Here is a 17,823-nt window from a genome sequence, read left to right as displayed (position 1 = left end):
CTGGCAGACAGACAGCCGTGTGTGTGTGTGTGTGTGTGTGTGTGTGTGTGTGTGTGTGTGTGTGTGTGTGTGAGAGAGGCTGCTTTTACTGCTCCCTCAGGACATGACTTCTAAATCTGCAAGATGTCATGTGTGTGTGTGTGTGTGTGTGTGTGTGTGTGTGTGTGTGTGTGTGTGTGTGTGTGTGTGTGTGTGTGACTCCTCGAAGCTTGTTTACCTTCCTTTGTGTAAAATGGTGAAACAACAACATAGAAAGCATGTGAGTATTGTGCATGTGTGTGTGTGTGTGTGTGTGTCTATAAATGTGTTGGTGTTATATTAATCAGTCACATTCTGCTCACTGCACAAGAGGTGGACAAAATAACAGAAACAATCGATGAAACTATTCTGCAACAAGAGCTCGACTTCGATTACATTTTGTGTTTGTTTCTGAATTGCTAAAATATCCGGATTTGTTTAAACAACAACAACAAACCAACAATTAATGTTTCTACTAAGACTTAAAGCTCCATTGTTGTCAGAAGACGACGAGCCGCTCTGTTACACTGGGTGACATGTTCCTATAATACCATGAACACACACACTGTAGGTTATTTTATCCCACACACACCGTCCACTGTTTTGATCTGTTTCAGGGGATTTGATTACAATAAGAAAACTGTAATCTAGTTTTGGTTGGATTGGATTACGAGGAAAATGAAAAGCGATGACAGATGGAGGAAAAGTAGGAAGGACGGACGAATAGAAAGAGTGGGATGAAGGGAAGACTGATGGAGGGCAAATGAGGAGAAGCGTGTCCTAAAATGGACATTTGACATCACAAGGGAGCATTATTTGCACACATTGATCCAATAACATTCCCTCATATTCAATATTTGGCTGCTGTAACGTTTCCTCTCTGAGCCGTTAATCTAAATCACGGCTAGTTCAGTGACGCTCTGTAAAGCTCGGCGCTGCAGCCAGAGACATAACAGCCTCATTACACCCTCATTAAAAGACACCATAAAGACAGGGGTGAGTGCCGTCGCCGAGCGCCCCACACACACATCCCGCTTCACATGCTACAGGGAGGAAATCAAATCAACTCTGTGGATGTGTCCGGTGCTCATCTGAAGAGAAGTGATATGTATCTCAGGTCAGGGAGGCAGCAGGGATCAAATCTGTGACTGTCCAGTTACAAGGATGAATCCTGCAGTTTCATTAACTCCCTCAACACATCACTAAACCCTAAAGACGTGGCAATAGGAAGGTCAGGATGAAGCAAAAGCCCAAGAGCAAAACAGTCCAGAAACATCGAAACGGATCCATATTTATTACGGCTCCCTCCGGGACAATTATCTGCGGCGTTTCTGTCCTTCAACAAGTTTTATTTCTGAAAACACTTCCTACTAAAACTTATAACACCATCTTTTATAGGACAGTGCAAGTAATCCTGCTCTCCTCGCAACACATCATCATCGCACAACACATTTCACGAATTGCAATTTGTTCATTTATTGCAGACGGTTCAACTGTGCAGCTGGTTTGTGCCGGTTCTGTCCTTCTGACCTGTAATATGTGAACATGCTGCTGCGTGTCAGACTTTACATACAGCTCCGTCTACACCAGTGGTCCCCAACCACCGGTACCGGTCATTTGGTACCGGGCCGCACAGAAAGATTGAATAACATTTTTATTTTGAAAGGGTTTATTTAGAAAAATCACCGGATACATCTGTCTGTGCGTCTGTGTCTCTTGACAGATGTCGAGACTCTCGTCTGTCACGTGATACTTCAAAACATTAAGCCCACAAGCAACAATGAGTGGAAAACAAACGTGTTTAAAGAGCTTTGAAAAGGGAAAAGACCCAACGAGGAGACATTTAAAAGACAACATCAGGAGTCACTTAATATACGTGTTTATCTCTACAGGTGATTCTCATGCGCCGCTCTGCAGAATATACAGGCTCGCACATGAGGCAACGAAGCCTTCAGAACGGCCTCACCAGCACCTGATGTTAAAAGACAAGAGTTGGAGTTGTTTTAAAGAAAACAACATGAACAAGAAGGACATAAAGAATTACTGATGGACCACATCAACACATGCGAGTGCACGGAGAGCGTCGTACTTAGTGACTAACCGTGTCGCTAAGAGAAGAAACCTTTCACTGTTGGTGAAGAAGTTATCCCCAGAGACACGAGCTCAGGGCTCCCACTAACTCAGCGTAGTGATGAGTTTTTATGCACTTTATATTTGTTTTTATGCCGGCCGTATCGTTTTATTTCGTCATATCCCTAACCCTTACCCTAACCCCCCGGTCCGCGAACATATTGTCTTACATGAAACCGGTCCGTGGCATAAAAAAGGTTGGGGACCGGGGACTTATCTACACGATGAAGATCTTTTTGATAATCATGACTAAATATTGTGGTTATAATTATGGCTGTGCTTGTTTCAGAAAAGTCGGGCTGTCCCGTCTTAGTAATTAGTAACTAATTGGTCCCTTTGGTGTTCATCGACTAATATTTATTTGTTTTATGATTTTTAATGCTGAATTTCTTAAGGGAACATCTCCGGTAAACACAAGATTTAAAGAGATGCATCTGCATGATTCTTTGTGTAGAAACTCACTTTTACAGATCTGATATCTTTAGCTCGAGGGAACAAAGGGTTTGCTTTCGTACCTGGTGGCGTGTAGGCGTCCATTGAGGTCTGGACCACTAGCGACCGCCGCTTCGAAGGCATCGGCACCGCAATCTTCCTCTCTTTGTGCTTGGCCAGGGCCGCCTGCACTGCCTCAGTGTGCACATCTGGAGACAAACAGTAAGTATACTTTGTGTTAGTGTTGGCCAGTCCCAAGCCATGCTACAGGGTTTTATGTTTTTAATGAGTTTTCTCTGCCTGCCAAAAAAGCCATTGATTTCCTTTCATTTATGTATGAAAATTAAAACGTGCTTGAGTTTGAAAATCCGCCATGTCTCATGCAGTGTGAAAATAACTGTAGCAGAATGTAGAAAACACTGAAACCAGAGGCTGCATTGAGGGTAAGAAATGCACGTTTGAAAACTAATGGAGAGCAATAATGTTTTGCATCCCTGATATTTAGTGTATGGGTTAAAACACAACGCTTTTAATCTCGGTCTAAGACACGGGGCAACCTTCAGGTCTTAATGTGAAATTAAATGGCCTTAAAACTGCATTCTTTCTAATATCCAGCAGGGGGCGACCAGTTGTAAAGATAAGTTAAATTGTATAGAAGACTATGAGAAAATGACCCGACTTCTCACTCGATCTATAACCTCCGTAAACATTTTCCTAATTAATTAATGATCTTGATCACTAGTTTCAAGTCTCCTTCAAAAGAACATATTGTAAATTATGGACCCATTACGAGTAAAATAGAAGATAAGGCGTAGCTACCTAGTGAATGACAGGTTGCTACCACATGGTGTCATACGTTTTGGGTGCTCTCCGTGTTTTCGTATTAGAACTTCAACCCTTGCACAGTGTCTTCTCAGTTCAATAAAGTTAACTGTAAAATGTTGGTCGCCTAAAAATGTCTGTTCAGCGTTCGGTTGTACTTAGATCCATCATGTTGTGTCAAAAACCAAGATGCCAAACTCGAGGCTTCAAAAGGGTCGTTAACAAACCAATGGGTGACTTCACAGGGACTCTGAAATTATTATAGATTGGGCATCAGAACTTCATCATCTCAAGACCCCTCAGATTCAACCAGTGACCCTCAGGAGGGGCCCGACCCCCAGGTTGGGAACCACTGGGTTAAACTACCAGAACTGTATATAAAGTATTTAAAACTAGCTCCACCTCAGTAAAATACTGCTTACACATTGATGTTTTAATTACTCTAATAATGTCAGACAGAAGAATATATCAGTCGCAGGAGACATTCTTCTGCTGAACAAATACTCAAGTACATTTAGCTAATAACATTTCTGTACTTTGACTTCTACATAAGTAAACAGTCTGAGTGCAAACCATAAACATGGCAGGGCTGAACCAATAACTAAGGAAATAAACAGAAGAAACGGTTTTAAATATCAGAACTCAGAGAGTCCGTCCAGCCAAAGCACTAAAGTAGAAAGCAGGACTATCAACTGTATTTGTGCTGCAGTGTTCTCGTTACAAAGAGCACCGTGTTCCCATTTATTCACATTCAGTCTATGTACACAAACCTCCCCGGCTTGACAGTGGCTCCCATGAGGCCTGTGGTTTCTGACTGGATTGAGTTCGGGGAGCGTCGACGAAGACGTTTTGTAAATTAGTGTTTTTAAGAGCGAGATAAAGCGCTGCGATGTAGCCACAGCTGGGTTTGTTTGAATGGTGTTCATCGCTGTCAGAACGCAGACCCACAGGCTACTGGACCCGATAATGACATACGTAAGACATTTGTCAGGATGAATGGGGCTCACAGACGCACGTTTGTTTGGCTTGTGCGCGCACTTATGTTGGGGAACCGAGGTGATTTCAATCTCAAGTGCACGTTTATTGTCTTGTGGTTGAGCGAGTGTGACGGCACAGTGTGTGAAAGTGAGTGCATGTGCAGGATAAAGGTGCTCACGCAGCTTTTCCTTTTCAATTTAATGGGTTAAAAGGTTTTTACAGGATTTATTTTCTGTCAGAACAAACTCAAACAAACTCTCCAGCAGCTTGTGGGAATAGAATAATAAAGTAAACCGGGTTCTCCCCCACTGATCCAAAGCTTGTCTTCTTATTGGACTACTGCATATCTTTGTTGTGAATTCTTACAGATTCATTTTGAATGAGATGCCACTGAAAAGAATTTACTCAAGTTAAAATCCTCAGTTAATCCTATATTAATCTTTACTGGACACCAGATGGAACAAAAGCAAACCATGAATGTTGCAAGAGCTTTGACAGATTTGACAAAAGCTTTTTTTCCACAGATCTGTTGCAAACACTGGATTTGCTGCAGAGCATTCTGCAAAGAAAGACTGAGAATATCAAACAGGCCACTGGGTCATGATCAGGATGCCTGTCCTCGGGGGGGTGTTTACAGGTCCAAGGTTTGGGAATACAGTATTTCTATGTTGTAAACTGTGTATAGGAAGTAAAGTGTAGTCACTGTGACTTCACCCATTGGTTTGTTCAGTTTTGAAGCCTTGAGTTTGGCATTTTGGTCGTCGCCATCTTGGTTTTTTGGAGCCAGCGGTGACTCGAGAGGGTGGACAAAGTACAACCGAACGCTGAACAAGACCTTTTAAGGGGACCAACATGTAACAATTAAAGTGACTGAACTGAAAACACAAACTGTGAAAGGCTAACAACATGGACGACACCTGGTGGCAACCTGTCAATCACAAGGTAGCCCCGCCCTAAAGCATATCCTGCCTTATCGTCTATTTCACTTTAAACTTTCAATTGAGAGCATCATCGACTCATTAGGTAAAAGTTTACTGAGGTAATAAATCAAGTGAGAAGTACGGTCCTTTTCTCGTAAACTTCTACACAATCGGACTTCTTTTTGCAACAAGAGGAAGAATAAAGATTTCAATGTTCAGAGCCGGAGGTTGCAGCTCGGTCTGTATTTCTCTACACAACTCGTGGGGGATATTAATATGAACTCTATGTGGTGAAATATTAAAAGAGTTAGAGCAGTTATAAAAGCAGGCTTCCTTATTGATATGCAAAGATATCCATCCTCTAAATTATAATGACATCCTTACCTTTATTGGAAAGGACTCAAATTAAAAAATGTTACCATGTCTTGCTTAAGTTATGGCACATAACCCACAGTAATGAGGTGATTGATGAAGCTAATTAACATAGAGATTATTTCTTTGCCAGCATGTCAGACATTATATGGTAATATCACCTCTGTGTTAATAGAGAGACATACAGACGCCACCATGAAGACAATCCTGCCTCTTACCTGATCGGTAACGTTCGTCTCTGGAGCCAGAAGACCGCCGGCGGTGGTAGCGGGAGGACGAGGACGGGGTGACCGGGGCTCTCCTCTCCTGGCCCATGGACGGATCCATTCCTGGAGCAGAAAGGTTCAGATTTAAATCTCTTTTCTACAGAAAAACCCTTCAAAACGTTAGTATTTTTCTTTATTTCTTGTGTATTCTGTATATTTTTGTATACATATACTTTTGCTGTTTTGCATGTATTTGCAGGTAAATCATTGATCTATGATAGAAGTCTCTCACAGTGAGAAGGCTGAATCTGGAGGACAGAACCGTCGGTGTTCTACAAACAACAGGAGGTTAGTTATTGCAGTTTGGCTGCTGATATGTTCCCTTTACAACCGTCAGCAGCAGAGACTCAAATCTCATGGACGCAATTAAGGTGCTTGCAAAGACCTTATATTTATATATGTATATATATATATATACATATAATAAATATATATAAATAATATTGTTAATCGCAAAACTACAAACAATAAAAGGCTAAAATCTACATGTTGGTAATAAATACAATTTCTTGAATCAAACCGCCGTGTGAAATTCAGCAGAAGAGCCACACGCCCTCACAGAGCACAACAAGCTCCCTACACACCAATCAATAAGTCTGATGATAATAACCAGCCTGTTACTGACGGCTACGACCGCTCCGGAGCTGCTGATGTACGAGCATCCATCTCAGCTTCACACTTCCACCCTCGTCTGTCTTCATTAGAGCTCTCAGAGTATCGCTGCTGCGCAGGAGAAAAGCTAAAAGTTGATTAGCCGACCATATAAAGACTACCAGCCAGCGCTGGGATAAATGGCAGGTCTGGGAAATACCTCGCTTGGTGTTTTCCTCTGGGGAGTCTGGATTGATGGATCCCCCCCCCAACCTGACTCGCTCTACTTCCTCTTTAGAAATGTCTTTGTCTCAATCCTTTCTTCTAACTCTTATTTCCTCTGCATATTGTTTATATTGTACTTATTTCTTTGCTTGTCCATTTATTCATCAGATCATTATAGAATGTTAATCAACATTCACGTTTAGTGATAGTAACGTTGGTGTGTAGTTCCACCACTGTGGTCTAGACTGGATTATCTCCACAACTTGTGGATGAATTGGCGTGAAGTTTGGTACAGATATTAATGTTCCCCAGAGGTTCAATCTGAAAGGTTTCTGTGTTGCCCTGACCTTTCCAGCAGCGTCACCAGCAGGTCAAAGTTCTGGATGGATTGGAACAACATTTGGTACAAAGATTCATGATTGCAAGAAGATTAATCCTTGGTGATCCTCTGACTTTTCATGTGGCAGCATCCTGGGGTCCAAGTTTCAGTTTGTCCAATATTCTGTCTTTATTGCTAATTAGCTAATGTTAGCATGCTAAAGCACCATGCTGAATATGTTAAACATCTAATAGTAAGCATCGTCTTTGTTAGCAGGTTAGCTTTTAGCTCAAAGCAGCCCTGAGCTCAAGTACAGGCGGTACAGCTGTAGACTCTTAGTGCAGCATGGCTGGGTTCTTTGCTTGTGCAGTTATTTTTTTACTTTTTGAATCACCAATTAAAAGCAGTTTAAAGAAATTAAAAGAAATTATGGAAGAAGCACTGGAGACAATGATTATTAAAGCTACACAACCTGCAAAAATGGCTTCAGCGTCATCATTATGGCTGATTGGTATTTTTGTACATATATTTGTGTTGACTTATCTAGCCAGGAATTGTCCGACAACCTTAACCAAGAATGTTTTTTTTAAATTTGATTCCATCCCTCGCTTTATTATTCTGTCACGTTATCACCCTCAGATCGTTCTAGAAAAAACATGTGAGCCTGGTTTGAATTCTCTTTTTACAAATACAAGTTTTGTGTGGAAAGTGAATCAGAACCAGAATCCAGGTTTTCATATAAAAATACATTAAAATTAATAAAAGCAAGTATTGTAAAAATAAAGAAACATAAATATAGAAGAGAAGAAAAATACAATAAGAATATGAAATGTCTACGCTGTTTGCATAGTTTTATGTGTGCACATTGTGTATACGTTAGAGTATTGCTGCTTATCCAGAGATTGAAAGTAATTCTACTGAGTCTGTCATCGGACGTCCGTGCTCGATATGAGCATCAGTCAAAGCGGTGAGATTATATTGGCTAAATTAGTTAAAAAAGATAAAGAAATGTTAATTAACAGTGTGTTCACATGGTGCATGTCTACCTGCAGAAACCCTTCAGACAAGCACCCTGGACTCACACCTGCAGCCACTCTTTGTTGTTCATTACCAACACACGCCAGCGAGAAAACACAAGCAGGTAGCTGACGTTCAATAAATAAATCCTCCATCTGATATCATGTAACCCGTCCATCTGACACTCCTTACAGCAAACACTTGACACACGATTTGACCCAATCACACAGTGAAACTTAAAGGAAATCAATGCCGGCCTCTCACTCATTCTGTCAGCAGTGCAGGTCGGAAGACACTGAATGCAATAAGGAAGTGAGACGGATGAAGTGGAAACACCAGATTCACTAACGCTACACACACTTTACTTTGGACCACATACCGGATTCAACACAAATAAGAAGAAATGTTTCTGTCATGGAGACAGAAATAACAAAATACCAGAAAAAATGTATTCAAAAGATAAACAAAATATTTATAGTTATTACATAAAAACATACCGTAAATAGGCCAAAATAATATAATATATACACAATAGCATGTGCTCACATGTCCAGCTCTTCAACACATTAATATTAACAAAGAGGTTAATAAAACATGAACACAACAAATACAGAATGAGCAGAAATTAAAATGTACATGAGATACGGTACTAGAATTTAAAAGATGTCTTCCAGTAGCTTAAAAGTTTTCCCAACAGTTTGAATCCCATTGTAAGGAACATCTCCACTTCAGAGTCTCCGCTGTTCTGTAATGTGTTCCCACATCAAAGACAAAAGGCCTGAATGAATCATGAATCAACCATTTAAAGAGTTCACACGACACGACTCTGAATAACAGATGAACTGAAGTGTCTCAGAGGAGAAGTACAACCAGTACACGCTGAGTTCAAACAGTACACGCTGAGTACAAACAGTACACGCTGAGTACAACCAGTACACGCTGAGTACAACCAGTACACGCTGAGTACAACCAGTACACGCTGAGTTCAAACAGTACACGCTGAGTACAAACAGTACACGCTGAGTACAACCAGTACACGCTGAGTACAACCAGTACACGCTTAGTACAACCAGTACACGCTGAGTTCAAACAGTACACGCTGAGTACAAACAGTACACGCTGAGTACAACCAGTACACGCTGAGTACAACCAGTACACGCTGAGTACAACCAGTACACGCTGAGTACAACCAGTACACGCTGAGTACAACCAGTACACGCTGAGTACAAACAGTACACGCTGAGTACAACCAGTACACGCTGAGTACAACCAGTACACGCTGAGTACAACCAGTACACGCTGAGTTCAAACAGTACACGCTGAGTACAAACAGTACACGCTGAGTACAACCAGTACACGCTGAGTACAACCAGTACACGCTGAGTACAACCAGTACACGCTGAGTTCAAACAGTACACGCTGAGTACAAACAGTACACGCTGAGTACAACCAGTACACGCTTAGTACAACCAGTACACGCTGAGTTCAAACAGTACACGCTGAGTACAAACAGTACACGCTGAGTACAACCAGTACACGCTGAGTACAACCAGTACACGCTGAATACAACCAGTACACGCTGAGTACAAACAGTACACGCTGAGTACAACCAGTACACGCTGAGTACAACCAGTACACGCTGAATACAACCAGTACACGCTGAGTACAAACAGTACACGCTGAGTACAACCAGTACACGCTGAGTACAAACAGTACACGCTGAGTACAACCAGTACACGCTGAGTACAACCAGTACGTCACATTCTTCAGACGATTGGTAGGTTGAGTATTATTTGCCAGTTTCATACCTGAGCTTTACTTATATTCGTTATATATTCTGAACATTGTTTTTTATTTGGCAACAACTTGTTAAATTCAAGAATGTTGGTTAAATGTGTCTAAAGTTGAAATATTGAATAAATGAATATGGAAACTAATGTGATACTTTTGATGTGCATACTTTTTAACTCAACACCAAATATTACACGTTTCAAACTGAAGTTTATTCTTGTGGTCGTCAAAAGATCTCAAACAAGTTTCCTTTGAACATTATTGGTGAGTTAAATCCTGACAGGAAGACATCATGGGGAAACGTTGATTATGTCCTAGAACTGCAGAGTACAATAAAGGGACGGTACGCCTCTTTCATTCCCTGCGTGTTGATGGAACTCCAGTGTCACCACATGCAGATGTTTTGTGACATCATGTGTTTCGTTTGGATTCAGTGATGATGTTTCACACATTCCTGTGGCTTGTCTGCTTTACCCACAAATACCAATGTGTTGGCTTGAAATGAAAACTGGTGTCGGTCCGACTCCTCAGTATGAATGAATTGAGCCAGATCTGATGTTTCGTGGGTTATGCCTCACAACACGCACATATTGGACAAAATCCAGATAGAAATCTAAACATAAACCTGTTTTATTACCACAGACTTGTATTATTATTCCAACCATTACAGTGACCTCAGAACGATCTCCTGAACCTCAGTATGATTTTAATCTTCACCAATAAATGAAGTCGACTTCTATGATGTGCCGATCGCAGCCAAGTAACATATGTTTCCGTTTGCCACAGTGTTGGTGCCAACTCACCGAGCAGCCACTGTGCAGCAGTGCCATCGACTCTGAACCCGCACTACCAATCAAAGCCCAGTGACGTGAAGATGTGACGAGAAGATGTGACGTGAAGATGTGACGTGAAGATGTGACGTGAAGATGTGACGTGAAGATGTGACGTGAAGGCGTTTACATGGTAGAATAAAATCTGCATATTCAGCACTTTCATTACTGCAAAATAAGCTCAATAAAGTTAGACTTTAAGGTCAGTGGGTTTTCCACATTAGTCTATAAATGAAGACGCAATGCTTCATTTAAAACACTTATTGTTATTTAGTTCCACTTACAGAAAAGATAGAATTCAATTGGAACAAAGCCAATTAAAGCATTCCAATTAGCTGAATGTGCAAAAACTGGAAGTTTTGTTTACAGTCAAGCAATCAATTTAAAATATATATATTAATAATACATTTATATTTATTTTAGGAAATTCCTATAATTAGTACATAAGTACATGAGTTGTTCTTTCCAGGTGACTTCTTGGAAAGTTATTTGGAAATTATTCACAAATGGACTAAAATAAAATTCTTAAAACAACAGGTAGAAGGTAATAACCAAAGAAAAGAGGTTTGACTAAAGGAAATACTGTCTTCTTATAACCCACTTCTTTCATTGAATGGTTGTAACAACTAGTCACCATGCAGAATAAAGTTTTGTAGACAACAAATACAGTAAGTTCATAAAATATCATGGTTAGACCTCCATTAATAGTTGTGTTGAGCACTTTTACTTCCATAGTTCACGTTTCAGACATAAAAAACCAGCAAAGCAAAGTAGTCACTAAACTGCCTCCCTGTGTGTTTGACAGCAGATCTCTGGTCTTCACTGACTCCCGTCTACTTGAGCTTACACACCTCAGCAGCTGCTCCAGAGTCCAGCGTAGAGCAGCTGAGTGAACGTAGTGTGGACTCTGTGCAGGAGGGTCATGGTCTGTAGAAGGAACAGAACATCTGCACTGTGATCCAGGTACACTCCTAATCTGCAGAACCACGTGCCTGAGATGGGAGTTTTCATCTTGTTATGCCTGAATTCATAACTATTTTTGTAACGATCTAAAGCCCAAGACTTCTCATTGTGTCCAAACACACATTCACTGAAGTCCGCTGCTCGGCTGATGTCCTTGTATGCAACTGCTAACTATAACTCCTCTCCCGCTCCTGTCCACCGCCCAGTAACAACACCTATTCAGACTCTCTCTGCTCAGAACCTGCCAGGAATATGCAAACCTGTCTGGATGAGTAGAATATTTCTGTTCTTCTCTCATGAATGCTGCCTTTCTGTTCTCCTTGGATATCGAGAGATGTGTGTTTGCCGTGTTTGGATCCAGAGTTACTTGGCATGCATACTTTAAGAAATCATCTCTGGTCGTGGGCTCTGCTTGTGGATTTGATGTTAAAACAACTGCTCCGGTTACTGTCAATGAGATTTTAGCATATTCCTCACCAAGAACCTCCTGTAGTTTATCTCTGGCCTGTGACAGAGCGACTGTAACCTTCTCAAAGCAGCGCAGACTGCGGACTTTGAAGCTGGGTGGGTCTTTAGATTCACTGAGACGTGCCAAGGACGTGTAATTTAATAGAAACTGGTTGTGATCCTCTGTGTGCGAGAGCTTCTCGACTCACTTCAGTTTTCTGCCGAGATTTAATCTTATCCCTCAGATCAGAGACTCTTTTCTCAAAGATACGTATGAGTTCGCTGAAAGTCTTCTCAGTGTTCCTCAGTGCATTTTTGGCGTGGTGGTAGATCATCCTCAGATCCTCTTCATCTAAGTGGTCCTTGATACAGTTCATGCAGTAGCTGTATCATCAGGGAATAGTCACCGGATCCTTCAGAAGTTCCAGACAGATTGAGCAGCAGAAATTTGCTCAATCAAGTTGAGTCTCCTGCGCCATGTTGTTTCTGACAAGAGCATGTATCTGTTGACTGAAAGATTAAAAGAGTCAAGTAGTTTCACTAGAGAGGGAGGGCTTTGCAGACGTGGCTTCACAAAGGAGTGTCTTCCAACAGGAAGGCTGTTCTTGTAAAGCATGATTATTCTGGTTTGAGGTGTTATGGGAATAGTGTGAACAATGGTTGAATAAATCTCTGACAAGACAGTTATTAAATGACAAAGGTATTCAAACAATGCTCAACAGCCATCTAACATTCTGCCAACCTAACGTGCCATAGACCGAGGGAATGTAGTGCAAAACTTAAGCAAACCAACCAGTCCTGAACCCAACCGACATACCTAGTGTGGAGGACAGCGCCAGAGACGTCAGGGGAAGTCTTACCAATCACTGCGGATGAGGTCATGGAGGTCGTCAAAAAACCCAGCCAAGACAAGAGACTCTTTGTTTTTTATCTCAACATCGTAGGTTTCCATCCTGCTCATCAGTGGGCGAGTTATTTACTCTTGCAACTTATCGTCATACAGCGGTTTGCACGATATTGCACATTTTTCGTGGGTTCTCCAAGGAAGGTCCAGCACCACGTGTCAACTTCCTCTCGTTACATGCATACAGTCTTTTCAAAAATAAACTTCCGTCTTCACAGGAAACAACTTCAAAGGAAATACCTCCAACAAATCTACCCGGTTAGGTTGAGGAAAAGATTGTGGTTTGGGTTAAAAACAGCTACGAAAGTTAGGTTTGAATATAAACGTTGGCTTCTGGTTTCACACCTGTGTTTGTAGCCTGAGCCCTCTACCCCGACCTCCTACCTACGCAGATCTTGACACTCTTTACACTTCCTGTTTCACAATTACCTGGATAACATACGAATCGATTTTGTGGGATATTTACAAATTACAGTGCATTACCTTTCGTAGGTATAACCACTTCTCTATCTGTTGGGTCAACATACCTCAACCAACCCTGAATCACAACACTCCCCCAGACCAGGGTTGGAGGCTTCCGGGCACAAAGGTGATGTTGTTTGAATCATTGATAATTGGCTTAGATGATGATCTCTGGATATACTGCAGCTTTTTAAGGTGGCACTATTTAAAGATTGATTTTGACATTTTAATTAAATGCTTTGTCTTGCAAAAGAGAGCCAGTCTTTATATCAAAAGACAAAGACACAAAACAAGGTAATGGTGTTGAGTGTGGAAGAGAGTAAGTATGTTGGAAGATCGAAGATGGTGGCAGTAAAGCTAAACTCAGGGGCTTTTAAAATGTTCCTACAAACCCTAAAGGGGACCTTGCCGTCACTACATCCATAATCTTCTAGTATAAAACGGGGCATTACCTAAGTGTGTTATTCAACAATAACTGAAAGGTATTTTCCTCTTAATTTTCTGGCTGATATTGAAAGGACTGTGTGTTGGATCTCATGATATCAACGTCCCCTCAGAGTAAACTAAACCTAATCTATAATGTGAAACTGTGTAAATCTGGGTAACTGGGGAAATCCATTACTTTGAACACTGTAAATGCTTTAATCGAACTATATCAGCGTGGCTGTGTACCGAGCAGTGTGGATTAACAGGCCTTAGAGCTGAAATACATCACAGGGTGTGTGTGTGTGTGTGTGTGTGTGTGTGTGTGTGTGTGTGTGTGTGTGTGTGTGCGCGTGTTTGATAGGGAGAAAGGGAGTACTATGTTGTTGGTGTGTGAGAGAAGATCTGAAAAAGAGAGTATTGTGTGTATGCATGTGCACAAATGTGTCCAGGACTTGAGAGGGAATGAGCAGTAAAATGTATAGTAAGGTGTGTGTGTGTGTGTGTGTGTGTGTGTCGTGTAAGCGTACACGGAGGAGTGTGTATCATCCGGTCCTCCCATAGCGAACTAGGGACGAGCCCCCACTGGGCCTGAATGTGAATACCACAAATTTTCTCCATCCCACACCCTTCATTCCTTCCTATAATGCACTTCCTGACATCCCCCAACCGTACAAAGCCACACACACACACACAAAATATATTCCAGTAATAGCTTTGGCAGTGCCAGTGTGTCTGCTGGTCTCCAGTGACGCTCCAGTCCCATCCTCAGCAGTCAGTCTGATGAGGCGTCTTACTGCGAAATGGACTTTTAGATCCTTTGTGGTCGGACTGAATAACATCCATTTGTGTTGTGTTACCAAAAACAACTCAAGTGGTGATGATTTATTAAATGTATGAAGATCAGAATCAACACACATCCTATACGGAGGAAAACCAAGTCTTCAAACCCAACCCGAAGAGTGCATATTGGAAGTTAATTGGACAAAAACATCTAAATAAGTGAAATGGTGTTCTTGCTATTCTCTCAGTAAAACAAAGACCACTGCCAGCTTACGAAGACTCATCTCCTCTGTGTTAAGCATCCTCGACACGGAGACGTTCAGGTTTTAAAAGTAAATTCCAGCAGGATTCGTCCCATTAGGACAGAACTAAATAAAAAGAGCCTTCAGCTTTATACAAGTAGGTTTTCACATATAACGGAATTGAGAAAACAAAGTAAAAACGAGTCCAAGTCAAGAATCATGATCAGAATCGCTAACAAAACAATCTTCCCGTTTTCTTATTTGGTATCATTGTACATATTTCTAAACGTTGCTCCGATAACACGAAGCAGAATGAAAAGGTGAAGTGTTACCTGGTGCTTGTGGGAAGAACGCTCCAATCAGCTTGGACCGCTTCTTCTCATAGCCCTTCTGCGTGATGTCACCTGCAGGAGAAAACACAGAGACATTTACTTTATATATTCTTTTATATAAAAGTAGTACCCAGTATCCATCGTTACAAATGCAAGTTGTCAAAGTTCATACAGGATATTAAAGCTAAAGATTGTACAAACGACACAGAAGACGTGAACTAATGGAAATAAATGACAGAGCAACAATGAAATATACGTTCCACAGATCGCTGCGATCTAAGACGTCATAACAGTCGGAGAGAAAGCGGATCACATTATGCTTACTCACTCTCTCCACTCAACCAACGCCAGATGCTGCCGTTTGAGTGCATGTATGTGCATGTGCATACATTTAGACCCCAAAGTACTGTAGATGCACTTAATTCACCTTTCACAGGGCGACTAACCACCTCAGAACTCGCTGACCGATCTCCCCGAGTGAAGACATAAATCTAGCCTCCTTAAAGGTACCATCAGCACATTTCCACACCGCACATCTGAATCCAATAACCTTTAAAAATGATCCCTGCCGTCCTGCTGTAACCTCCTGGGAATGCCAGACGGGAGGAGTTTGAAACACATTTACAAAGGAAGTTTTCAAAAAAGAGAGAAAACGTTTGGAAAAGAGGAAACGAACGTCGGCTGAGTGCTTGTTTTTGATTGACAGTGTCATGAATGTGTTTAACCCCACCCGACTTTTACTCCAAGTGAAGTAAAACAAACACTGACAAAAGCTTTGTGGGTGTAATGAGGCAACAACAAAGCTGAGGAGAGAAGCATTATGGGAGTTGGAGTTTAGGAGCCGAGAGAACTACCAGAGGAATATTCTAACAGTTAAAGTAATTCGGACGCGTCAACGGAGAACAAGCTTTGTGTAAACACGAGTGTGTTAGACGGAGATGCTCAGACAGTTTGTGTGCGTCAAAAGAAGAGGAGATGTAAGAGGAACAGAGTAGGTGAGGAGGGTAAAAAAAACACCCTGCTGCTGTATCTGATTTAAATTCTAAATATGGTTATGAATGAATATAATGATAATCTTTTTAGAAAAGCATATTGAACTTCCTGACATACAGGTACAGCCTTACACCTGGACTTCATTTGCACTCCTGCTGACTGTGCTTCCTTCCTACTGGTGGAAACAAATGGTAAATGGATGCTTTTATAAAGCGCTTTTCTAATCTTTACAATCACTCAAAGTGCTTTACAACACATGTCATTCACACACATTCATACAGAGGGGGGCTCCATACAAGGTGCACATCAGCTCGTCAGTAGTGTAACCATTCACACACACTCACACAGCCATCGGGAGCAATCTGGGGTTCAGTATCTTGCCCAAGGACACTTCGACATGCTGACTGCAGGACTGGGATTCGAACCACCGACCTTCCATTAATTCTCTCGCAAACAGAAATGTTGTGACAACTGAAACTGCAGACTGATGAGCTGTGGAACAAGTTCAGGATTCCTCTCTGACAGGAGGGTGAGTAAGTAAAAAGAATGAAAAGAATTAGCTCGGCTCAAACAGTGAGAGCCTGACACAGACCTGAGACGCTAAATCTGCAGAGGATTTGTCCAAACATGGAAAAAGCTGTTTGAGCGTCTGACTTGACAAATCCTTCTTAAAACACATGTGACGAACCGCCCACCGACTGTGGGCACGGACGTCATCGGTGACGATGTGTGTGTGTTTCTGGTAGCGTGAAGAAGAGGCACATGGCAATAATTAGCATCTCTGGTGGGGAAGCTCCCTGCCCTGCAGAGCTAATGTTTCAGTTTGAAAAGGGAAGAAGAGACACAAGGGAGGTCTGACCTTGTCTTCAACACACACACACACACACACACACACACACACACACACACACACACACCAGCTGCTTTTGACTTTATTGGGATGTTATTAGGCGAGAGGAGTTAAAGTGAAATGACCGTGTCAGTTTCTGTGAGATACTGTAACAGCTCTGTGTTAACACTCTCTATCCAATCACACAGCAAGAGAGACAGGCAGTGAGACAGGCAGGCAGTGAGACAGGCAGGCAGTGAGACAGACAGGCAGTGAGACTGGTGAGTTTTTTGTGAAGACATGTCCTCTAAATAAAATGATAAAATGCTCATCATGTAGATCTATTGTTTGATGTCATCCTGTGAATGTGATGTTTGAATGTTTTATTTGGACTTTAGGAAGAACAGTGGTCACCGTGGTTCTGACTAAAGAGGATCCTTTAGAGAAGGTGTGACGCTTAGATCGAGGTGTGTTCATGTTAGAGAAAGATTGAGGTTCCTGATTCATGTCACATGAAAAGATTAGTTTGACTTTGTTGGGAAGCTTCCGGTGTGAGAGCAGAGAGAGGAATGAAGAAGCCGTTGATGAGGACGGAGGGATGAAGATCTTTAAATAGAGACGGAGGACGGAGGGATGACTCAGGCGCTGAGACTCCTCTAACGTCTCTGTCTCTGGATGACGTTGCCAAAGGCAGGTCAGAGAGAGCTGACACACACACACACACACACACACAC

General features: G+C 41.8%; 1 protein-coding gene across 1 annotated transcript in view; it reads right to left on the bottom strand.

Annotated features, from left to right (window-relative positions):
• Nucleotides 1-15,784, bottom strand: part of LOC115005986 (disco-interacting protein 2 homolog C-like) — a 33,067-nt gene extending 17,283 nt beyond the window's left edge. Inside the window, exons 1-4 of the mRNA XM_029427989.1 lie at nucleotides 15,695-15,784; nucleotides 15,268-15,339; nucleotides 5,891-6,001; nucleotides 2,664-2,789 (exon numbers count right to left, since the gene is read on the bottom strand). Of these exons, the coding sequence (XP_029283849.1) occupies nucleotides 2,664-2,789; nucleotides 5,891-5,999 (235 nt within the window). The 5' untranslated portion in view covers nucleotides 6,000-6,001; nucleotides 15,268-15,339; nucleotides 15,695-15,784. The remainder of the gene's footprint in view (nucleotides 1-2,663; nucleotides 2,790-5,890; nucleotides 6,002-15,267; nucleotides 15,340-15,694) is intronic.
• Between the last annotated feature and the right edge of the window lie 2,039 nt (nucleotides 15,785-17,823).

This window comes from Cottoperca gobio, unplaced genomic scaffold, assembly GCF_900634415.1.
Source record: "Cottoperca gobio unplaced genomic scaffold, fCotGob3.1 fCotGob3_425arrow_ctg1, whole genome shotgun sequence".
Taxonomy (NCBI): Eukaryota; Metazoa; Chordata; class Actinopteri; order Perciformes; family Bovichtidae; genus Cottoperca; species Cottoperca gobio.
This window is presented reverse-complemented; position numbering and strand designations above follow the sequence as displayed.